Raw genomic sequence first — 26,001 nt, 5'->3', positions numbered from 1 at the left:
TGCCTAGCTTTTTGCTGAGGCTGGCTTTGAACTCTGGATCCTCCTGCCTCAGCCTCCCGAGCTGCTGGGATTACAGGAGTGTGCCACTTCCCCCAGCTTCATCTCTAGCATTCTAATTCCACTCAAGATTTCAAACGACTGGATTTGTCAAACAATTTGGTGGGGGTGAGGCAGCAAGGGAAGGAATATTAAGGAGCATGTCTTATAATTAAGCCATGAATGAAGAAGATGCCCATTTTTGCCTTATTTGCTAAATTATACCTAAGTTTTTCTAACCACAAATTTAATTTAGAAATCAAATATCACTGTCGCCTCATGGTGGCATCTGACTACAACTATGGTTTTAATGAATCTGAATAATCAGGCAAGACTCAACATAATTTTAAATGGCATGCATACTTTTGGGGAGAGCAAAATGTGGGCTACAATTAGTTAAGATGTTAATACTCAAAGAACACTGATCCAGACATAGATGTCTGCACCATTTACTTTGTTAGTCTAGTCCCTCTCTAGTCCTATACTTAATCAAAAATAACATTCTTTTTAGTTCAGGTTGGTTCTAAAAAGTAGTTCAGCCATCCATAATAGTGAGTTTTATATGACTAGTGGCATAAAATCTCTAAATAATAAAAAATCTATTATTTATGAATATTCTATCCCCCAATAAGCAACAAAAAATCATTTTTAATCTTACCTGATAGATCTTGGCATCCCTCATTAGTTTTTCTACAGGATATTCTGTATTAAATCCATAGCCTCCAAAAATCTGCACAGCATCGGTGGCTAATTGATTTGCAATATCTCCAGCAAATGCCTTTGCAATAGAGGCATAATAGGTATTTCGGCGACCAGAATCAACCTCCCAAGCTGCTCTCTGGTAACTTAATCTAGCTAGTTCAACTTTCATTGCCATTTCTGCCAGCAAAAATGCTACTCCTTGGTGCTAGAATTAAAAAGAAAGCAATTTAAAGACAACTCTTGACAAAATTTAAAATTTTTCTCCTAGAACTTCTTTAAAAATTAATTTTAGACTTGCATAAAAGCTATTCCTACTTTCCCTTAATGTTAATGTATTATACAACTACAGTACAATGAGCAAGGACAGGATATTCATAATTGGTATATTATCAACTAAACTACAGACTTTACTCAAATTTGGCCAGGTTTTCCACTATCCTTTCTTTTCCATGATCACACACTGAATTTAGTTATTTCTTCATAAGTTCTCTCAGGCTGTTTGCTCAGCCTTTGTCTTTCATGACTTTGCCCTTTGGAAGAATACTGATTGATCATTTTTTGTAGACTGTCTCTCAATTTGGGTATATCTAATGCTTTCCCATAACTGGTATAAGCTTATGTATGTACTTTGAGCACAAATACCACAAATTTATATATATATATATATATATATATATATATATATATATATATATATATATTCTTCTAGTGTCGTTTGGGATATTTTTATTAGTAAAATTGCTACAGATAGAGAAAAATAGCATGGTAATGTGTAAGATACTGATAACATGCTTCATAAACCCTAGATATTCATAACCATATAGACATAAAACAAATATTGTCAATAATAGGTAAGTGCTCTATGATTTATATAGTCAAGATGTGTTACAAGATAGAATATGTTTACCATATATTATGTGAAATTTTCAAATATATAGTATAATTTGAAAAAATATACTCATAGAAAAAAGAATAAAGAGTGAAATATTCTTTGAAATTATCTCTAGATGATAGAATCATGGAATTTTATTACTTAATTTAACTTATATTGTTATAATACAAAATATTTTACAATAAAATAACATGTGCTTTTAAATAATATACATTAAAAGAAGCTCTATAGGCATTCAGAAACAATAAAAGGACTAGAAACCTGTTCCTTTAGTAAGCACATCAAACTGGACTTTGAAAACTTAGATGTTATGAAAACCACATATGTTCTAATCTGACTACAAACTAATATAAACCAACCATCATAAAAAAACCAGAACTGTTTAATTTCATATATTCACTATATTTAGTAACTGAAACCTGGCTGCACTGTTTTGGAATGTGACAAGTTGCTTGAGATTGACTTGGTAATTAGGTCTTCTAGGAGGCATAATTAACCAGTATGAATAACTCCTGTGTGCAATAAGCAGGATAATATCCTCCCTTATTTAAACTTGCCTGAATTGTTTCCTTTCCTCTAATCCAATAATTCTTTCAGCTTTTTAAAAATCATTTTGTTATTTTTGAATAAGTAAAATAGCTATCAATTCAAAGTCAAAAACTGTAAGTGGATGTGGTTGTTGTTTAGATCTTAAACGTCCCCCTAAAGCTCTCATCCTGAAGGCTTGGTCCAGAGCTGATGTTGCATTGGGAAGTGGTAGAAATTTTAGGAGGTAGGGGCCTCGGTGGAGGATTGGTCACTGGGGCATGCCCTTTAAGGGTATATTGGGACCCCAGGCCCCTACCCCCACCCCTCTCTGCTTCTTGGACACCAAGAGATGAGAAACAGCTCTGCTACATATTGCCAGCCATTATGTTCTGCCTTGCCACAGGTCTAAAGTGACAGTGCCTAGTAACCATGAACTGAAACCTCTGAAACCATGAATCAAAATAAATCTGTCTTCTGATTAAGTTGATTATCATAGGTATTTTGTCATAGCCACACAAAGCTAACACAGATATATAGTAAAAATGTTTCCTTTCTTATTCTACCATACCTGCCCACTACCTACCCCACTTAATTCCCCTCCTAAGAGTTAATCAGTGTTCAGGTTTTTTTTTTTTTTTTTTTTTAATTCTCATAGATATTCTCACATATGGAAGCAAACATATCTATAGTCTTCCACATTTTTACACATCTTCTACACTACTACATCGATGGATTTTCATTCTGCTTTTCTTGTCTCAGAAAGCTTTCTATATCAATGCATAAAGAACTTCCTTATTTTTTATAGCTACAAAGTATTCCATCCATTCTATGGACAATAAACATTCTGTTTTTATCTACACAGTGCTGAAATGAAAGTTAAAAATATTAAGGAATATAGATTATGTGGGCCCAAGTCTAAGTTCTTTTGATATATTGCCAAATGTGGTTCATAAAAGTTGCACCAATTTATATTTCTATTGACAACATGGGCAAATGTTTATTTTATCACAGCTTTGGCAAGCTAATACATAATAGAAAATTTCTTTAAGTTGCCCATATGCCTCAGGAGATTTTGATTTAAAATATCTGGGGTGGTACTCACTCCCAGAGAGTCTCATTCAGTTGGTAAACCCAGTTCAGACCTCCTGTGGTTATGTTCAGCCCATAACAACGTCTCTACTTTTGGTTTGTTACTTTGCCTTGTAGTTCTTAGATTAGGACTTAAATTTTATACTGCCCTATTTTATTTCTAAGACTTTAGAATATTTGTTTTATGATAGTATCTTACCTCTAAAGTAGCATTAAAGGTTCCTGAAGGAATAAACTGTTAAATTTCTTTTCTATCCCTTGGAATACCACATGTAGCATGCAAGGAGGATAGGCTCTTTTAATAAGTGACTACTTGGGTTCAAGTCTTGGATCCATCATTTGTTGGGTAGGCCTAATGTTTTTACATGTGATAAATGAAAATAACAGTACCTACTCTCCAGTATTCTGAGGATTAAATGAATTGATATATGAAAAGCACTTAGAATAGTGCCTGAAACAGAAATAGCATCTAATTATTATAATTCTAATATAGTAAGTGTTCAATTACTATTTATTAAACTAAATAGAAGTTAACAGTAAAAAAATATATCCTAAATGATAAGAGCATAAAGGTTTCTAAAAACAGAAAATCCTTTCTCACTTACATTCCAGTGAGAGTATAAGGGGCGATAATAAAGAAACATATATATGATATAATGTTAGATAGTAATAAGAGTATGAAGAAAAATGGGCAGGATTAATATATAGAGTGTTGGAGGTATTATTGTACATAGAATGAATAGAGTAGATCTGTTAGTGAAATAATCGGGAAGTGAATGAAATGAAAAAACTTAAGCATATTTTGGGGAAAAGTAAAAATAAAAAGACAAAATGGTTGACAGAAGATCAGTGGAAAGACTTTAGAATTTAATCTTCATGTGATGAGAAGATACTGGAAGAATTTTGACCATAAAATAATTAAGGAAGAGGAAAGGAACAAAAAGTGAATTTAGTTTTGAAATTCCTATAGGACATTAAGTAGGGAAGTTAAGGAGGCATCTGAAAATCCAAGCATGAAGCTCAGAGAAGAGATCAAGGCTAGAGATATAATTTATAGTAACTGACACATATTTTGTCTTTAAAGCCATAGAATCATACAAGATCACACAGGGAAAGAGTTTTCATAGTTCCCACTTAATAGATGACAAAATCAAAGTGGAAAGAAGCTAATTAAATTGCTCAAGGTCTCAAAATCCTCCTTTGTTGAAGGAGGATTCAAATTTAGTCCTGACCTTCAGTCCAGTCTCTTTTTTATTAAGTCATACTGTTTTCCAAAGAGAAAAATAATACTGGCAGCCCCAAGTTTCATTACTCTGAATGGCAGAATGAATTATTTTCCATTTTTCCTGACTGGGCTGCCACTGACCACCATTCATAGAGGAGAATGCAAAACAGAAAAAATAAAGGAAGGAAAAAGAAATGTAAATATTTTTTCTTGATAAGTAAATCATATTTGAGTTTTGAGTTTCATAGCATTTTCACCCTCATCCACTTTCCTATCAAGAAATGGTTACTGTAGGAGAAAAGTTATTGCTAATTAACAATAATAATCAATATAATGGGAGTTTATTCTTAATAGATTCTTTCATAATATCCCAGACTAGACTACACCAACTTCACCCAAAGTGTTTTTGTTTGTTTTCTTTTTTGGTGGTTACTGGGATTAAACTCAGGGACACTCTATCACTGAGCAACATCCCTAATCTTTTCAAAAAAAATTTTTTTTTTTTTAACTTTGAGACAGGTTCTCAACTAAGATGCTCAGGGCCTCACTAAATTGCTGAGGTTGGCCTTGAACTTGAGATCCTTCTGCCTCAGTCCTTTGAGTTGCTGGGATTACAGGTATACACCACCAAACCCAGTTCAAAGAGTTTTGACTAGATAAAAGAATATGCAATTATTGCCATTAAGGGATTTTATCTTCCTAATATATAACTGATGTTTCTGGTTTTAATCATTGGTAAGAAAAAAAATACCATCTTCTTACTTTTAGCAACTATCAGGCAGCCACATCAGGTTAAGCAAAACAAAGATAAGAAGTGGACACAGCATTCACATAAAGAGAGAAGCAATAACAATAAACATACTAGTGAATGAGAAAGTTCTTATTAGAGTACCATTCTATATAGTCCCCTAAAATAAAATAAAATAAAAATAAAAGTCAGCTGGGTATAATAGCACATGCCTATAGTCCTAGTTTCTCAGGAGACGGCGGCAGGAGGATTGCAAATTCAAAGCAAGCCCCTTAGGGAGAAACTGTCTCAAAAAAAAAAAAAAAATTAAAAAGGCAAGGCATGTTGCTCAGTGGTAAAGTGCCCCTGGGGTTCCATCCGCAGTACCAAAAACAAAAACGAAAGTGGAATAATCCCAATCTTTCTTTTTGGAGTTAATGGACACAAGCTACATATACACCAGTTCCTTAGAAAGAAAAAGAAAGAGTCTGAGAAATGATAGAAATAGAATGAGGAATAACTAAGAGCTATACCAAGACTGGTTATGTTTGAGTTAGAAAAAGAAACAGCAAGTACAATAAAATATCATTTCCTTTTAGAAAGTAATGAACAGGTCCTATAGTGTTAATTTAATATTTCAATGTAAATAAGCAGAAGAATAAAGTAGACTGCACAGAGGGTCATAAATGAATCTGAATAATATGGACAGAAAAACAATATTGGTGGTAAAACCTAAGTTTTATTAAAAATTAACAAAACATACTAAATTTTTACCATTTAACCTCCCTCCTGCCATGTTTATAATATGCACTCAACATAAAAGATTTAAGTTTTTTACTTTGCTTGGCTCCAAGTTTCTATGTGTTACCAGAGGAGTATATGGTTATATATTATCACATATTTCCTAATATCTGACATGAAACGCCTAAACAATTATTTAAGCATGGATCTCAAGTATGAAGTGACTCTTTTTAATCATAATACTAACTATATACAGAGAACACAAACTAGCAGATTGGAGCTGCAAAGAGCACATAGATTGGGGGTACCTGGTAAAAGGGTGACAGGGAATTATGATACCACATCACTATACTTATTAATTAAAATGCATTTCATAGAGTACTTAAGAGGGAAGCAAATCTTCAGTAGAAATAAATGATAAATATCTAAGACTGTATTTTAAATTAAATAGTAAGCAAAAACTAGGAATTCTTCATATGACTTTTCCTATACTGAATAAGAATCTTCAGAACCTATAAGAAAGGGAACACAAAAGGAGAAGATTCCATATTAAGTTGAAGAAGAGTCAAAAAAGAGTTATCTTCAGATAATCTGGTAAGAAGAACCTGAAAGGGGATGGGGATGTGGCTCAATCGGTAGTGCACTTGCCTGGCATGCAGTGCTGGGTTCGATCCTCAGCACCACATACAAATAAAATAAAGATGTTGTGTCCACCGAAAACTAAAAAAATAAATAATAAAAAATTTTCTCTTTCTCTCTCTAAAAAAAAGAAGAACCTGAAAGATGACAGATCTTAATTTTATAGTATATATAGATATTACTTATTTATGAATAAGCTAAATTAACATTTAATATAATGTACTTATAATGTACAGAAGTTCCAAGTAGAAAAATTAATGTAAAAGAACAGCTTATGGAATGATAAATCTTTGTGGTACTTGACAAAAATAGAAAAAAAGGTACCAAAGTCAGGCTCTAGGCTGCTTCAACAATGTACTAAGAAAAATAATACCTCCTGCAATAAGCTTAGAAGCAAAAATTAAAACAGGAGATAACTGGCCATCATGAAGCTGCCTGATGCAATATACTAAAAGACTGGCATTAAGAAATCCAGAGATAACAGAATAAAATCTGAAGTAAACTATGAATGAAGAATTTTTGCATAATTATGGAGATAAAAGGAAAAAGAGATACTATGTTAAAAAAAAACAGAATACCGTAATAGAAGGGAAGAAATGGAAAAGAACCTAATATAAATATATGTTATGGAGATTAAATTTTGTCATTAAAAATGTAATAGGATTAGAAAATTAGAAACTATACCTGAGAAAACCATTTAGAATGCAGAATAGAGAGATACTAATCCAAATTTGGTCTGTCCTTAGTGGTAGTCTGCAACCTATTACTAGTTCATGATACAGAAGGTGGGTGACAGCAAGCATTTAGAAACTTTTATAGCAATTAAACATTTTGTGACATTTGTGAAAGTTGCCAGTAACAAAATAAAGCCACTTAGGTCTTAATGAAACAGAACTGAGGCCATAAAGGAAAGTCCCTCACATATGTATGTTTATGACAGGAAGTTCACAAGGTATTCCACAAAACTGCAGAATTTCAGATAATTTGCTTGCACATGAACACTTGCCTACAATGGCTGTCTATACCAATGAGCTAATGTCAACTTCTGCAACAAGTCCCCAATGGTCTTTGCTATAGAATAACTTATATGGACTTCCTTTATCTTTAAGAGTTTCCTATTGTCTCAACTCCCTCAGATGTGTCTATGATCTGCCCTAGCATGAATATTCATATTATAATCCATTACTATCTTCAAATAAACTCTTTGTTTCAGAGTCAGCTTTGTTACTCAATTTAGGTTGACCCACTATTATATTTTATTAAAAAATGGTCTACCATTGATTGGAAATTAAACTCATTCTTCACCAAAGATTATTTGAGAATCACTAACATATGGTGATACAAATAGGTTCACTGTACATGGTAGATTATACATGACAGAATATAGTTAATGGGGAAATCAATGTTTGAAGAGTTAAGAATTTCTGTGGTAATTCATAGAAGACTTGATTTTGTATTTTCAATTGGTTAATGAGAATATTTATTATTTTAAAGCAAGTAGCAATGACTTTGGATGCCTATTTTAGAAAATACAATGAGAAAGATGGATTTGAGAAGCCAGTTACAAGGGAAGTGATACCAGCATAATTAAGATACAACAGTGGTGATGTGGGGATGCAGGAAGGAATCAAGACATATTTAAGGGGCTGGGGTTATGGCTCAGTGGTACAGTACTCGCCTCATACATGCAAGGCCATGAGTTTGATCCTCAGCACCACATAAAAATAAATAAAGGTATTGTGTCCAACTACAACTAATAAATAAATAAATAAAGACATATTTAAGAGGTAGGATTGACAAATTTTATAAAGGTACAGTGTAATATGCTAGACTCAGAGAGGCCAGGTGCAAAAACTGGTTCTGCTTCATGTTAGTTTTGTGGTCTGGGGTGAATTGTAAAATATTTTTGAGATTTAATTCTCTCATGGGTCAAATGGGAGCAATGGAGGTTGTTGAGAGGATTAAATGTTCATGTGCGGAAAGTATTTACAACAGTGGAAGAAGACCTGACTAAAAATCTGATACAGAAGAACATATAGAAAGTAACGCGGACTAAAAGCATAAAATAGAATCCTGGATTTGTGGTTTTTAAATTGTATAGACTTGGAAAAACTACTTAGTATCCCTAAAGCTCAGTTTCTAAATCTTTAAGAGAGATTAAATTTAAAGCACCATGAAGAAAAGGGTTACTGGGAGAATTAGAAAATGTATTTAAATACATAGTATAGTTAGTGTCCAGGTATATAAGAGGTACCCAATAAATGTTAGCTGTTCCTTTTCTTCTTAAAATAATCCCCAGAGCAACCAATGGTTACTGGCATTGTCTAAAGAAAATTTATTGTTAAAAACCATCATCATAATACCCTGGTTATCTTCTTGCTACCAAAGTAAGAAATAGGTATTCAGATAAAAATAAGTGTCTTTATATTTTACAAAACAAGCACAGTGTTAAATTACCTCTACAAGCAGCTTTCCAAAAGTTTTCCTCTCCAGGGCATACTTGGTAGCTTCATCCAAAGCTCTTTGTCCTAATCCAACAGCACCAGCTGCTACCTAGTATTTTAATAGTTCGTAAAGAAATAGTTAATGTTGTCTTTAAAACACAATATATGGCTACCTGCCTAAGATCTATGTTAAGGATTATGCAAGAGAAAATGACCTGTAGCTTAAGGCAGTTGGAGAATGGGGGGGTGAGAAGAATCAAGGCAATTATTTATGAATTAAAGGTAGTGGTGAGGCTGGGGATGTACCTTAGTGGTAGAATATGCACTTAGCATGCAAGAGGTCCTGGGTTTGATCCCTAGTACCAACCCTCCCTAAAAAAGGTAATGGTAGTCATTTGTAAAGCACAGGATAACCTAGAAGACAGACATTCTCTGTTTGAAAAGGGAAAGCCTCAGAGGGGAAATACTCTTAATAGGTAAAGGAATAAGAAATACATAATCAACAAAAATGATCAAGTGTGTGGACTGCTTCTCTGTAAATCTACAGAAACTACATTAATTTTGCATTTGCTAAAATAATTTCTATGAGCAGCAAAAAAAAAAAAAAGCTGAAGAATTACAAAAGATAAAAGTAACATTTCCCCTCCATCCTTACTAAAATAAAGACATTTAAAAACACACTAGGCCCAGCAGTGTGTGCCTATAATCCTTGAAGCTTGGGATGCTGAAGCAGGAGAATCACAAGTTTAAAGCCAGCCTCAGCAACTTAAAAAGTCCCTAAGCAACTCAGCAAGACCCTGTCTCCAAATAAAACACAAAAAAGGGCTGGGGATGTGGCTCAGTGGTTAAGCACTCCTGGGTTCAATCCCTGATACAAACAACCACAAGGAAAAACAACCCCACCAAGCATATAATGTTAAAATAAAAACTTACTTAACGTAATAAAGAATCTTATAAACTCATATTACTCACTGTTGGTCTGGTTCTATCAAAAGCTCCCATTGCAATTTTGAAACCAGCTCCTTCACCAATTAAAACATTTTCTTTAGGTACTTTCACATCTTCAAAGACAATTCCTCTTGTATCTGAACATCGCTGGCCCATGTTTAACTCCTAATAGGAAAATTGTCATATTTTAATATTTCTGAGTCACATCAGTTTCAGCTTTAATCATTGTTAGACGCCTTTCTGCAATTATCTAAAGCAGGGGCAACACATTATGGCCTTAATCCTGTTTTTTGTAAATAAAGCTTTAAAGGAATACAAACACACCTGTCTGTTTATATATCTTCCATGGCTACTTTCTTGTTACAATGGCAGAATTGATAAATTGCAACAGAGACCCTATGGCCCACAACTTGGACCTTTATGAAAACCCTTGTGTTTGCCAAATCCCAAGCCGAATATGATATTTCATAAACTTTGAAATTAATACTAGTCTAAAGGTCTACAAATTGATTAATCTTTGTATATGTCTGAAAAGTATCTTTTTTATCATGAGTGTCAGGAAAAGCATTTAGTAAACATAATTTGATTAGGGTCTTTAATCTTAGCTTAACTAACAGAGCTAGCAAAGTAATTTACTGATTAAAAACTGGATTTTGCTTTCCTCTCTTTCTTAAAATTAGGTTTAGCCTAGGCAAGAATATTGTAAGTTCAAGTCCAGACTCAGCAACTTGTCTCAAAGTTAAAAAATAAAAGCAGTGGGGATGTAGCTCAGTTGTACAGTGGCCCATATAGGAAAAGAAAAATTAGGTTAACTCAAGTCAAATGTACACAAAGAAAAATTTTAGGTAGTTTCCCCTTATCTGAAGGGAGTATATTCCATGATTCCCAGTGGATGCCTGAAACTGTTAATTGTACCAAATCTTTCAAATACTATTTATATGTATATTTATAAATTAAATTTTATCATATGATCATATATATTATCTATACATATATGTATGATATATATCATATGTACATATATGTGATAGTTTAGTTTATAAATTAGACAGTAAAATAATGACTTAACATCACATCTCAAAGCCCTAGAAAAAGAAGAGCAAACCAACATGAAAAATTGTATAAGACAGGAAATAATTAAAATCAGGGCAGAAATCAATGAAATTGAAACAAAAGAAGCAATTCAAAAAATTGACAAAACAAAAAGCTGGTTCTTTGAAAAAATAAACAAACTTGACAAATCCTTAGCCACCTTAACACAAAGAAGGAAAGGAAATATCACAAAAAGGAAATATCACGACAGACATTATTGAAATATAGAAGACAATTAGAAACTATTTTGAAAATTTATACTCCTGTAAAATAGAACACCTTAAAGACACAAACAAATTTCTAGAGGCATATAATCAACCCAAACTGAGTCAAGAGGACACACAACTTAAACAGATCAATTTCAAGCAAGGAAATAGAAGAAGCCATCAAAAGTCTACCAACCAAGAAAAGCCTAGGATCAGATGGTTTCATAGCTGAGTTCTACAAGGCCTACAAAGAAGAATACCAAAAACTTCTCAAATTATTCTATGAAATAGAAAATGAAGGAACCCTTCCAAACTCATTCTACAAAGCTAGTATCATCCTGATACCAAAACCAGGCAGAGACACATGAAGGAAAGAAAATTTTGGACCAATATCCTTGATGAACATTGATGCAAAAATTCTCAACAAAATTCTGTTTGTATTATTTTTAAAATATATTTGTTTTTAGTTGTAAGTGAATAATACCTTTATTTTTATTTATTTATTTTTTATGTGGTGCTGAGGATTGAATCCAGTGCCTCACCTGCGCTAGGCGAGCACTCTACCACTGAGCTGTAACCTCAGCCCCCCTGTTTGTGATGTCTGTCATTCTGACTGGAGTGAGATAAAATGGTATTTTGATGGGAATTGAGGGACTGCATTAAACCTGAATATTGCTTTTGACAACATTGGCCATTTTGACAATATTATTTCTGCCTATCTGTGAATTTGGGAGATTTTTCCATCTTCCTGTGTTTTCTTCAGTTTCTTTCTGCAATGTTCTATAGATTTCATCATAGAGGTTTTTCAAGTCCTTGGTTAGAATTATTTCTAGGCAGTTTTTTATTTATTTTTCTTTTTGAGATTATTGTGAATGGGATTGTTTTCCTGATTTCATTCTAACAGATTCAATATTGGTGTATAGGAAAACTGCTGATTTTTGTATGTTGATTCTGGAATCTGCTACTTTGCTGAATTTTATTTCTTTTCTTTTTTTTTTTTTTTTTGGTACCAGGGATTGAACTCAGGGGCATTCAACCACTGAGTCACATCCCCAGCCCTATTTTGTATTTTGATTAGGTTGCACTGAGTTGTTTAGAACCTCGCCATTTCTGAGGCTGGCTTTGAACTCATGATCCTCATGCCTCAGCCTCTGGAGCCACTGGGATTACAGGCATGTGCCACTGCGCCCCCGCCTGAATTTGTTTATTACCTCTAGTAGTCTTCTGGTAGATCTTTTTGGATCTTTCTAAGTATAGAATGATATCATCTGCAACAGTGATCATTTGACTTCTTCCTTTTCTATTTTTATCACTTTTATTTCCTTCTCTTACCTAATTGCTCTGGCTAGAATTTCTGGTTACTATACTGAATAGGAGTGGTGAGAGTTAACATCCTTGTCTTGTTTCAGATTTTAAGGAAATGGTTTCAGTTTTTCCCTATTCATTATGATGCTGGTTTTGAGTTTGTCCTATGTAGCCTTTCTGATGTTGTTTCCTCCCAATTTTAGCAATCAGGAATAAACTAGCCAAAATATTTCTGCATAGGATTTTGTTTCCATTTCTCTCACATAAATACCTAGAAGTACTGGGTATGTGGTGTATGTTTATAATTTCTTATAAATTTATAAGAAATTGCTAAACTATATATTTCTTCAACTCTTTGCTTTGAAAATTTTCAAACTAATAGAAGAGTTGTAGAAGTAATATGAGTACTAATATACCTTTTATTTAATTTCACCAATTGTTGACATTTTGACACATTACTTTCTTTCTTTCACTGTGTATGTATGCAACTATTAGCATCATACTGAATTATTTAAGAGAAGTTGCAGACAATGACTCTCCTCTTTAAGGAAAAATAATTAATCTTGTTTTAATAAGCAAGAGGAGAAACAGGCAATGGAAACATAAAGCTATAAGCTTATCCTTTAATTTTCTTGTTTAAATATTAATAATATTCTTCTAGGTTTTAACAAATAGTGACAATGTATAGTTTGACTCAGGAAAAACCAATATCCCTTTACTTTGCCTTTATAAATCAATAAACACTAGTACCTTAGACTACCATTCAGGTATAATGAAAAAACATTATTTACAAAACACTGTTTAACCTGTTTCCCAGAATCACCTCCAAGCCCCACATTTAAAACCAAAATGCTTCCTTGATTCAACTCAAACTATATAATTTCTAAAACACACAACATTTTGAAAACATCAAATTTTGCAACTGGCCATTTGTTTCAAAAAGATTTGAGAAGGCTTAAATATATACAATATAATTATCTGTACCCCTTCACTAGAAAGTGAGTTCTCCAAAGACAAGGGATTTTATCTGTTTTAATAAATGCACTATCCCTAAAACCTAGAATGGTGCCTACTTGCACTCAATAATAGTATTTATTGAATTAGAGATGCTTTAAGTGAGAAAACTGGATAAAAAGACAATGAGATTAGAAATAGCAAGATAAAATTAGGAGTGGATTTACTATGGAAAAAAGAAATGTAAGTTGGTAAGTCTTTCATACTTTATTTCTATAGATGGGCCATAAAATTGGCCCTGAGTTTGCTAGCAACCATCCCTAAGCAGGAAACATGACATGTTACACAAATAAAATTCAAGTTATTTGAAGAAACACAACATTCTTAGTACTTATATTTTGTTTTATAAATAATATCACTAGGTGTAGCCTACCTTTAATGTGTTCTTTTAAAAAATATAGCACAATAATGTGTCAGAAACTGCAGTGGACAAGTTCCTAGAAAACTTTATTACTGATCTCAATTCAGCCTCTTAGGTTTGTGACCTTAAGTAAATCATTAACTTGGTTCTCAAATTCAATAATCAGTGAAGAGACTGAAATAAATAACATGTAGGGTAACTTCCACCTTTAAAATTTCACAACTTAAAAGAGAAGTTTACATACTTCCATTTTAAGGAGATTTGGATACAACAGGAAAGATTTTTTTGTTGTTGTTGCAGTGCTAGGGACTGGACCCATGGGTGCTCTACCACTGAGCTACATCCCCTTTCCATTTTATTTTGAAACAGGGTCTCCATAAATCGCCCAGGCTTGTCTCCAACTCCTGCTTCAGCCTCCTGAATAGCTGGAATTACAGGCATGCACCACAACATAGAGATTCTGATGTAGTTTAATAAAACAGGATTCTACACATACATAAGACTGGTTTAGAAATTTTTTAAAAATCAATTCAAATTAGTTTCTCCAGTTAAAGCTATGTAGATCTACTCTAATATCTGATCAGATAATCTATACTTTTTCCCATCTGGGAAGAAGAAAATATGTTCATATAACCTCCAGTAATTCATAATAAACATCCACAAATCCTCCTTTGCCTTAGGTACATTGTATGGTTATAGGTTTTTTGTTTCCTTCCCTGCCACCATCAGAGCCATTGGCATTCATCAGCTCTCTCAAATGTCCCTGCCAACACAGGCTTCCTCATCGGCTCAGAATTAGACTCTTAAACCATGCTTTGTGAGCTCCTACTAGGACTACTTTAATTACTATATTTTTTTTTATTTGTCAAGTTTTAAATTTTCTTAAGTGCTAAATTATCTCCACACATTCAGATTACAACCTTTTTCAAATATGTTGAACCACCTTTTCTTATTTAAGTAATTTTTTTTTTCTTTTTATATTTTAGGTGCTTTGCCATCCCACATTCTTTCAGGCATAGATGGTTGACTTAATGTTATATAATCTTGGGTAGTCCATTTATATCACATTAACACAGGAAATGGGCACAATGTCACTTATCTTACCAAAAGCTTATGGGGAGAATCCAAAAGGAAAAAGAGTGGGAAAGTCCTTTGAAATATAAATGATAGTGTGATTTCTGTTTCATTACACCTTACAATATTAGTATTCTTCATAGCTTGATACTATGAATGGGCAGACTTTCAAAATAACGTGAAATGACTCTTCTCAATTTAAAGCCTTCAGCAACATATAAAATATTTCATGTTATCATCAAAGTTACAAATAGTAACTTTGATAATTATAGTTAAAATAATATTTGAGATCTTATTCATTGATAAATATACATTTTACCTTTTTTCCAATCTGTACTCCTGGGGTATCTGCTTCCACAATAAATCCAGTAAAAGCTTTATTAGCAGGAGCTTTCGGATCTGGATCAGAACGTGCCAATAAAAAATACCTAAAATAAATACACACATTAATAGTGATAATGATATTAATTAATAACACATGGTGAATGTTATCTCAATCCTCCCAATAATCCCAATTATTATTACTCACAGCTTATCATAGAAAATGAAGAATCAGATGGGTTACAAAACCTGCACAAGTTACATTTCTACTATGTGGCAGAATTAGCATTTCAACCCAGGTCTACTTCTTGACTTATACAGTATTTAATTTTTTTGTGGTATAAGTTAAAATTCCTTGTATAAGATAATGTAATATGAAAAAGAAAAGTATATATAGGGTGCAGTTGGCATTTTTTCCCTCCTGCATATCAATTTTTTTTTTCAGTATTAAAGATTAAACCCAGAGGCACTCAACCAATGAACTACATTGCCAGTCCTTCTGTGTGTTTTGTGTTTTTATTTTGGTAATGGGGACTGAATCCAGGGGCATTTAATCACTGAAATACATCCCAGCCGTTTTTATTTTGAGACATGGTCTTGCTAAACTGCTTATGGCCTCACTCAATTGCTGAGGCTAGCTTTGAACTTGCAATCTTCCTACCTCAGGCTCCTGAGTCTCTTAAGATTACAGGCATGTGCCATCACACCCAGACTGCAAATCAATTTTATTCTTTAAGGGACAAGCTCTCAGAGAAAAGGAGGGCAAAGAGGGTTGCCTATGAAAAGGAATAATAATCTTGACCATTATGTTCTATGTTCTGACAACTACCGTCCCCGCCACCCCCTCCACTCTTTTTTTTTTTTTTTGGTACCTGGGATTGAAGTCAGGGACACTCAACCACTGAGCCACATCCCCAGCCCTATTTTGTATTTTATTTAGAGACAAGGTCTTACTGAGTTGCTTAGTGCCTTACCATTGCTGAAACTGGCTTTGAACATGTGCTTCTCCTGCCTCAGCCTCCTGAGCTGCTGGGATTATAGCAGCTGTGCATGGCACTACTGTCCCTTTTATGCAGCAAAGTCAGTGTATTTGTTATAGTTGAATTATGAATACTGCTGGTTCCTACCTCTAGGATTTTGCCCAGAAAGATTTTTAAATAAAGAATGAGGGGGGAAATGCAAAATATTCAAAAAGTTGCATATACAGAATTTTACTAAAAATGTTTTAAAAAGAATCAGGTATGGTGGTGCACACCTATAATCCTAGCAACTCTAGAGGCTGAGGCAGGAGGATTGCAAGTTTGTGGAAGCTTCAGCAATAAATAAAATGGGAAAATGGGAAAAAAAGGCCAGGGGATAGTTTAGTGGTAGACTGCATGGTTGGCATGTGGAAGACCCTGGGTTCAATCCCAGGCAGCATCAAAAAAAAGGGGGGGGACATATTCCTCCTTAAATAACAAATTTATTTCCTGTGCTTTGAACTAATAAACTATCTTGACTCTATGGTTTTATTTAATTATAGAAAAAAATTGAAAATTGCTTTTTTAGTTTTTTTCTATAATTAAATAAAACCATAGAGTCAAGATTGTTTATTAGTTCAAAGCACAGGAAATACTTCTTGTTATTTCAATGGGAAATATGTCCCCCCCTTATTAATTTTTATACTGACTTTATTGACCAGGTCTTCCACATGCCAACCATGCAGTCTACCACTAAACTATCCCCTGGCCTTTTTTTGTTTTAACATTTTAATTGCTGAGGCTCTCAACTTGCAATCCTCCTGCCTCAGCCTCCTGAGTTGCTGGGATTACAGGCATTCACTACTACACCAACTAATAGATACTTTTTTATGACTTGCTGATATTGGGATGCTTAATGATAATGTTATAGCACTTTATCACAATGTATATATTTAGGATACTAAAAGGGACTGACATATATTTAAAATAAACAATAACTTCATTCCCAAGAATGATTATTTTTATTTATTTATTTTGAGAAGTGCTGGGGATTGAACTCAAGGTCTTATGTATGCTAAGCAGGTGCTTTACCACCACTGAGCTTCAGATTCTTTACTTGCTAGAAACTTGTACTATATATCACACAAATACATTGAATCAGAATTATTTTCAGATAGTAGTTTCAGATAGATAGCAGTCAGTTAGTACATTATCACGATCACTAAATTCTTCTTCTTTTTTTTTTCTTTTTGGTACTGGGGATTGAATCAAGAGGTGCTTTACTCTTGAGCCATATCCTCAATCCTTTTTATTTTTGAAACAGAGTCTCACTAAGTTGTTGAGGATCTTGCTAAGTTGCTGTGCTGGCTTCCAACATGCAATCCTCCTGCCTCAGTCTTCTGAATCATTGAGATTATAAGTGTACACTGTCACACCCTGCCCACTAAATTCTTTCAAAGAATTCCCTATTTATATACTTGCAGTGATGGGCAAATATATACCAAACACATATAGGACAGCATTGTTGAAAAGCTTGTTCTTATGTTGAGCTAAATTCTACATTTTTCTGATTTTCACTCATTAATTCTTTTTTGTTTGAGTTTTGCAGTACTGGGAGTTGAACCTAGGGGCATTCTGCTACTGAGTTACATCCCTACTCCGTTCTATTTTTTGTTTTTTGTCATGATATCACTAAGTTGTCCAGGCTGGCTTCAAACTTGTGATCTTCCTGTCTCAAACTCCTGAGAGGCTGGGATTATAGGCATGTACCACCACATTTGGCTCATCCATTAATTCTAAACTGGCTTTCTAAAGTAAACTTACAAGCCTACTAGTCTTTCTATATATTATTTCAAAAATTTCAAGATTATTCAAAAATAACTAAACCTACGTGCTTTACTTTTTACAAATGTCTTATAGCTTCCTCCTAATACAAGACACTTACCTGCTTCTGAATATATGTCTTAAAATGTGTTACCTATTACTTTCTTTTTTAACTCTTGTTTGGCTATATCTCTATTACTTCAGCTTAGCTCCCCCTCTACCCTTGGTGCTAGGGAAGGAACTCAGGGCTGTACACATGCTAGGCAAGTGCTCTAACCACTGAGTATACCCCCAGCCATATATTTGTTTTGTAAAGGTTGATATATTGTTTAATCCCATTAAATTTATAGTTATTTATTAGACTTTACTTTCTTTTTTTTTTAACAAATAACCAAGTATTTTTTAACACTTTATATTTAAACAAAGGATGTTTTAATCTTTGGTTTACCTTAATTTCATTATTTTTAGACCTATATAAGTATATGTGTATGTTTGTGTATATACATATATATGTGTATAAATATACATATAAAATTTTTTAATTAAATTTTTTTTGCTAGTACTGGGAATTGAACCCAGGGCCTTGTACATATTAAGCAAATGGTCTATCACTAAGCTACATCCCCAAACTCCTTCTAAATATTATTAAAGTCAAATTCTGAATTCTCTAAGTCTCTCCCTATTTATGAGATCAGAGAAATGTTCTATACCAATAATTGTCCTATTCCCTTATACTTTTAGAGGTTCCAAGAAAGTGCTGGTATAGGAGATGGGTAAGTGGAGGTAATAAATCAAACAGATGGAAGACTAGCCTTTGTAATCAAATTTAACCAGAGTAGGTATTTTATTTTAGAAATTAAACTTCTTAATCTGAAACAAGCAGTTCAGGGGCTTCAAAATAGTTCTTTTTTAAAAATGTTTATTCTTAAGCTTTATGTGGATACAATATTTATTTTACATTTATGTGGTGCTGAGGATCAAACCCGGTGTCTTGTGCATGCTAGGCGAGCACTCTACCACTAAGCCACAACCCCAGCCCCAAAATAGTTCTTGAATTATGGAACTGCTTATAATCTCTTATGGACCTTCTAGTTCATGAACATGATTTACTTTAATTATAGTGGCTTAAAAATAAGAGAAAAATTGGGTGTGGTGGTGCATGCCTGTAATCCCAGCTACTCACAAGTCTAAGGCAAGTTCACAAGTTCAAGGCCAGCCTGGGAAACTTACCAAGTCTCTCTCAAAATAAAAAATAAAAAGGGCTGGGAATATAGCTAAGTGGCAAAGCACCACTAGGTTCAATCCTCATACCACTAAAAGTTTTTTAAAAATAAATAAATAAAAAGAGGAAGAAAGGGAAGATTCTGAATAAAAAGTCATTAAGAAGAAATATACAGAAATTTTTCAAAAAGCATACCAATTAGCTTTTCCTCCGTTGGTTATCCACATCTTCTGACCATTAATAATATACTCATCTCCTTTTTTTTCTGCTCTGGTCTTTATACCAGCTACATCAGAGCCTGCTCCTGGTTCTGTTACACAGTAAGCCTTGAATATGTGGAATAAAAGAAAAAATTAAAGGCTAAGTACTAAGTTATAAATGTATAGAAACAGAATTTTGTTTTGTCTTGTTTCTGCAATTTGGGGGACTGAGTCCAGGGTCTTGCACATGATTGAGCTATATCTCCACAGTCCCCATATTTTATTTTTAAAGCAAGTAGTTCAATTATTTTTAAAATATCAAAAATTAAAACATTTTTAGAAAATCAAATAAATGTCTCAAATGTAAAAATATTTAATGCGTAAATTAAAATTGGGTGTAGGACACTAATAAATAATATAAAAAATTAAAATGCTAGGTATCTTCAAACAAATTCATTTAATTCAATTCAATATATATTCATTTCCTGGAACATTTGAGTATACTAGACTATCAAGTAGGAGATGGGAAACCAGAAATGAAATCTTGTCCTAGAAAGTTTTACAATGTAACAGTAAAGATAAATAACCTTATTGTTACTATATGTCTAAATGTAAAAATTATGCACAAAGAAGTTGAAAAACTATCTTACTAGAAATGATGCTTAAATTAAGTCTCAAATGGAAAAGCAATTCTTTGCGGGGAGGAATAAGAATTGTTACCATGTAATCTTGGTATAGATGTTTTCTAGGCAGCAGTACAGAATATGACACCAAGAAAAGAAATAGGGTTATCTAGTATTTGAAATGCTAGAAGTACTGGACTTCTATAATATGTGAATATATTATATTATATACTGTGCATGCAAGGAATGATAAGATATGAGTCTGGATAAAAGGAACAAAACAGATGACAAAGAACCCATTATATCAAACTAAAAATTTTAAATTGTATCTATTAGAAACAGGATGGCTTCTTAAGGCTCTTCAACAGAGGAATGACAATAGACAGCCAGTAATGGATAAAGGGAATCTAGGGAGGCAAGAGTTAGCAAGTTCAAGTTAATTTGAGTTTATTGAGCAAAAGGTACAGTGGATATATACCATCTAAAGACACAGGTTTATTGCTCTTAAGTTACTTAAGAGTCTAAAGAAGAAAGAAATCTTAATTTAAAATCAAAGTATACAATAATTACTTAACTTGTTACAGGAGGGTTGGGAGATGATGGGAGGTATGGAGGTTGAAAAGAAGTAAAACTTGCTGGAAAAGGTAAGTTTTAAATAACAAGAGTGAGGTAAATAGATCTAAGGCTCCAGAAGAATGAAGGAGCAAATGTGTAGAGGAAACTACCAACAGTTCAGTACTAAAATGTAAGGAGAAACTTAAAGGCATAAAAAGAGGCTGGTGAAGCAGGCAGGGAAGAGCTCATGGAGGCCAAATGATATGTCACACTGAGGAGAGAATATTTTTATGCATTCAACAGAATAGTTAAATGACTGCTTACTATTATGCCATGGAATCTTAAGGAATCAAATAGATAGGCTTCAACAGAATAGATAACACCCTAGTGTGCAAAAGTGAATAGTATATACATTTTTTTTTAGAGGAAGTCAGATTTGGAAATGGATTCACAAATTTAAACATACCTTATGTTCTAGTGCAATTGATAATATAGAACCACTGAATGCCTTTGTAAACACATTTGCAAACACATTTGGATGTGCTTTTAAGTTTACTATTACAAAAGTTTGAAGGATGGATTTAAAGAGGAATTATAATAACAGCAAGAATCATCTTTCAGGTGCTGTTTGAATAAAAACCATACTTGGGGCTGGGGATGTGGCTCAAGCGGTAGCGCGCTCGCCTAGCATGCACGCGGCACTGGGTTCAATCCTCAGCACCACATAAAAATAAAATAAAAAGATGTTGTATCCACCGAAAACTAAAAAATAAATATAAAAAAATCTCTCTCTCTCTCTTAAAAAAAAAAAAAACCCAAAAACAAACCACACTCAAATATCAAAAGGGCTCTACTAGTGGAAGGAAACTATAATGACATTATTAAGTACTTATTGGATACCTATAATGATATTATAGTAAAATTTCATAAAAAGAAATGATAAAAACTGTCACTTGGTACATGTAATGTTGGTTAGAGATGCTCCCAAAGGAAGTTACTTCAAAAAGCCTTGACTTCAGGCACTCAAGGTATGAAAACATGAGCATAATGGCTTTTGGACAGGAATGCAGTAGAACAAACTCACTTGTCACAGAGGTTAAGTGAACTAGATTACTCTATTTGAAGATTCAATAAAGTGTTCAGCATCATTAACAAAATAAGGTTTTATTCAAATGAACTGACCAGAAAAGATGATCCTCTGAAGTACCAAAATTTTGTGTTAACCATCTTTAATAATTTTAAAAAATATACTATTAGACATGTTTCTTCTTAATAAGGCAAAATTTTTAGAGCTTATAAAATATATGGATGGGTCTGTCTTTGGATACAAAATAGCTTGTCACTGCTGCTTCTTTGGAGTTGTTTTTTAATCTTATTTGACCATTGTTTAGTAATTAATTTACTTTTTCTAACCCTCTTTTAGAAGAAGAATCCCCTTTTTTTTTCATTGTAACTTATTTCCTCCTTTACCTCACTATTTGGTATGATACAGCATTATACACAAAAATGTAGTTGCTCATGTTGTTTTTCTTATTCTACATCACAATCTCTTGAAGATAGGATTGATAATACTGTTTAATAAACGATGTCCCTAAAATCTTTCATCTTCATTATTCTAACTAGTTTGATTTCCAACATTAGATGTGAATTTGCAAACTAGAAGATCAAGGAAATCAAATCAGTACATTTTTTTGTTCATAATTAGTAAGTAGACACTGCATAAAGATATAAGTTTATCAGATTCCTAACTCCTTAAAAGGAGAAGCCCTGTCTTCTTTACATTCTATTCTCAGTCTATCTGGCTTACAACTCAAAATATTTGAATAAGTATAACATTATGCTTTTCTTTATTAATGATAATACCACCTCCTTACATTTATATAATTCACAAAGCAATATTGCATTTATTCTTTGTTTAAATTTTCTGGGCGGTATTAAAGCATTTTAAAGGAATTAGATAGTTTATATATTTAAAAACAAAAAAAATTAGGGTAAAAGAAATAAAACTAGAAAGAAAAACAATACACAGCAGCATGTTTTGAGGTTCAAATAATTACTAGAGAAAAAATTGGCTCAAGTTTTCCTACTTACCAAAAGAGAGAAAACAGTATTAGTTATAAGTTTCTTTTTTTTATTTTACTTTTTTAATATTTATTTTTAACATCTTTGTTTGTATGTGGTGCTGAGGATCGAACCTGGGCCGCACGCATGCCAGGTGAGCGCACTACCGCTTGAGCCACATCCCCAGCCCTATAAGTTTCAAGTATGCATTTCCATAAGTGAAGTCTGGCATATATCATGAAAAGCAGTTATAAGAGAAGCAGTTCCCCTAGCCATTAGGTATGAAAGGCATTTCGCTAATATATTTTTGCAACACTCAGTGAAGATATTCCTATAGAAACATAAGTTATCTTGTTTTTCTTTACTATATCCCTTTAAAACATTATACACTCAATGTTTAGTAAAGACTTCAAGATTAAGTGAATATACAAGATTATCCTGCTGTTATATGACGAGTTAAGACCTGAAGCCCAGTCTTTAGAATCCAAGTTTAGATCTGTTAGGCACATTCCAGCAATTTTCTAGTTTAGAGTTTTATTTACCAGGGGGTGTTTTACACTTCTGGATTCTAAGACTATGTTTAGACAAATGAGTTTTACTGAATGTCCCCATAACAAGCTATTGAACAGTTTACACTTGATCTTAGGCAAAGGTTAAGAAGTGATAAATTATCTAGTGCTACACATATATTTTAGGTATATACTGCTTAAAAAATAAAATATGGCTCTTAATTCTTAGAATATCATATATATAATATTAATTAATAATTCTGACTTTACAAAATGTTTTTGCAGTAAATGACATTAAAAGTTATGGTTTTGCCCTTATTTATCTCCTCAGGTAGGGCATATGTGACTATAAGATCAGCTAAGTTATAAATAAACAATAATAAATGTATCTGTTCTGTGAAGTTAAATATAAAGATCTGTGTTAATTTTTATGTATCAATTATTCCATGGCATTTTTTAAGAGCAAAAATCTAAGAAGTTTCAATATTAAACAGTGTAGAATAGTAATTTATAGTGTATACATTAAAGACCATATTGCAGTAATAAATACCAAAGCATTTAAAAATAAGTAGAGCATAAGAAAGTGCTCATGATATTAAATAAAGATATAAAATTGCATATCTAATATGATGTTAAAATACAGAAAAATATTTATACATTTAAAAATCTAGTAGGAAATATAAAATAGCAATCCCAATTAGCTTCATATCTTTAGAATTACAGATATTTTTGTTCTTCCTGATACATTTCTAAGTTTTCTCTACTATTTACAATTTTAAAAATGTATTAAAATTTAAATAATGAACTGAATCAATTTAAGTTATCAAAACTTATTGATACTTTCTATTTTTACCCTCAGCTTAATATTTTAAGTACAACTACTGCTATTTAGCCCTAGAATGAGAAAAATGAACAGAAAATCTTCATTAATTTAGAAGTTATCAAAAGAGGGAATAGTAAATGTATTTTTACATATATTGAAGGTATTATTTTAAAAAAGTTTGAATATTTGGGTTATATTTAAAGACTCAAATATTTTAGAAATACCTATTTATAACTAGTATAAATATTCTTATCAATGTATTATGGTAGGTTCACTTAAACATTTCTATGCTTCAATTGATTAACCCATGTCTATCAATATATATGCTACAAGAGAAGAATCTAGATATTTTATGCAGTTTTTAGACAATATTGAGAATATTTACACTAAACTCTATAATTTCCAATTACCTTGTAAATATGTATGAATGTCTTTATAAGTAGTTTGCCTGACTTTTAAGTATCTGCAATGAATAAAATAATTTATTTTAAAATATTGCTTTCTACTCTTTCAGATGAATTCTCTCAATTAGTTTAAAATTCATAATAATCTACTATATTTCACTATTATAAACACACCCTAGATGGATATTTGGCTAATCAACAGGTAAAAATCCTTCAATAAAGAACAATTTCAAAACAGAACCTTGTATATATGTATGTGTGTTGTTGTTGCTGTTGTTTTTGTTTTTAAATTCATTTTAAAAATTTGTTGAATTGCTTTCAAATAAAATGACAAATATACTCCCCAAGTCAACTGGCCATTAAAAAAATAAGTTAATCTCTTCAGTCACAGGTTTATATTAGTTTCTCACTAATTCAAACATCTACTGTTATACATTTAATCTGAACTTCCTCAGAAGTGGTTCTTCAGAAGAACCACTTAGTTCTTGAACTGCAGAATTAAGTAGATAGTGCTCCATTAAATAGATACTGTTCTCCTGAAAACATTATTTAGTAGATATCTCTCCTCTAGAAATAAGAAAGGGGATTATTATGACACTTTATAGGCATCTTAGAACTTCACTCTACCTAAATATGTTGACTACTTTTATCTTAATGTCATATAGAATAGTATATACATATAGATTCAAAACTCTTTGTAAATGTGAAATATAAAATAAAGTAGTAGCTATACATACTCACACACATCATTGGCTCCTCAGTCATCCTCCCCAAATACTTCTTTTTTTGTTGATCATTTCCAGCAATAATAATAGGCATTTGCTAATGAAGAAAACAGACATTAAAAAGCAAGACATTTTTATTAAATATGTAAATTCAGAGATATTACAACTCAAAACAAGAAAAGAACTATTTCCTCCACAAGAGGTAAGTTCATAGAACTGGTTTTCATTCTGCCTTCAAGTTAAAAAGCTAAAGCCATGAAGTAATACATCTGCTACTGTCAGTATTTTCATATAAGTTATTACTTATTACTTTAGTAAAATGCTCTAATAAAGGATTAAATTTAGAATGCATGACTTAGTATATATAATCTGGCCTCCTAAGAACTGCTCACTAAATTTCAGCACTGCTAATAGTGGCAGCAAGCCAACCTGATTGGTTCCTGAAGGCTGGCTCTAGGCCTTGCCCTTACTTAAGAATTCCCACTATAGCTGTAGCCAAAAGTATACACTTTCCCCACAAGGACAACTAGGACTTCAAGTACTAGAGGCAAAAGACCAGAGCAAGGAAGCCTTAGTATCATACCCTGGGCTTCACTGCTGAAACTTGTGTTTCTTTTTGAAAAAACAAAAAACAAAACTATTTTAATATTAATCTAACTTAGCTGTTAACTGTCTCATTAACAGCTCAGTTAGCAATTAATTTTTTAAGTAACTTACCCCCAAAGAGTTTGCTTCAATAGCAGTCTGAACCC

The 26,001-nt window shown here is 32.6% G+C and overlaps 1 protein-coding gene and 1 non-coding gene across 2 annotated transcripts in view; both read right to left on the bottom strand.

Annotated features, from left to right (window-relative positions):
- Positions 1-26,001, bottom strand: part of Acadm (acyl-CoA dehydrogenase medium chain) — a 35,776-nt gene that overhangs the window by 1,803 nt on the left and 7,972 nt on the right. Inside the window, exons 5-11 of the mRNA XM_026409908.2 lie at positions 25,967-26,001; positions 25,266-25,346; positions 19,545-19,675; positions 15,343-15,451; positions 9,996-10,136; positions 9,037-9,132; positions 695-943 (exon numbers count right to left, since the gene is read on the bottom strand). The exon at positions 25,967-26,001 is cut by the window's right edge and continues 66 nt beyond it. Coding sequence (XP_026265693.2) covers positions 695-943; positions 9,037-9,132; positions 9,996-10,136; positions 15,343-15,451; positions 19,545-19,675; positions 25,266-25,346; positions 25,967-26,001 — 842 coding nt within the window. The remainder of the gene's footprint in view (positions 1-694; positions 944-9,036; positions 9,133-9,995; positions 10,137-15,342; positions 15,452-19,544; positions 19,676-25,265; positions 25,347-25,966) is intronic.
- LOC113197800 (small nucleolar RNA SNORD74) lies at positions 14,666-14,745 on the bottom strand. The gene has a single exon (XR_003302752.2). It is a non-coding gene; the product is annotated as a small nucleolar RNA SNORD74 (small nucleolar RNA).

This window comes from Urocitellus parryii, chromosome 11 (assembly GCF_045843805.1).
Source record: "Urocitellus parryii isolate mUroPar1 chromosome 11, mUroPar1.hap1, whole genome shotgun sequence".
NCBI lineage: Eukaryota > Metazoa > Chordata > Mammalia > Rodentia > Sciuridae > Urocitellus > Urocitellus parryii.
The sequence above is the reverse complement of the archived record's forward strand: the minus strand, read 5'-3'. Positions and strand labels throughout refer to the sequence as shown.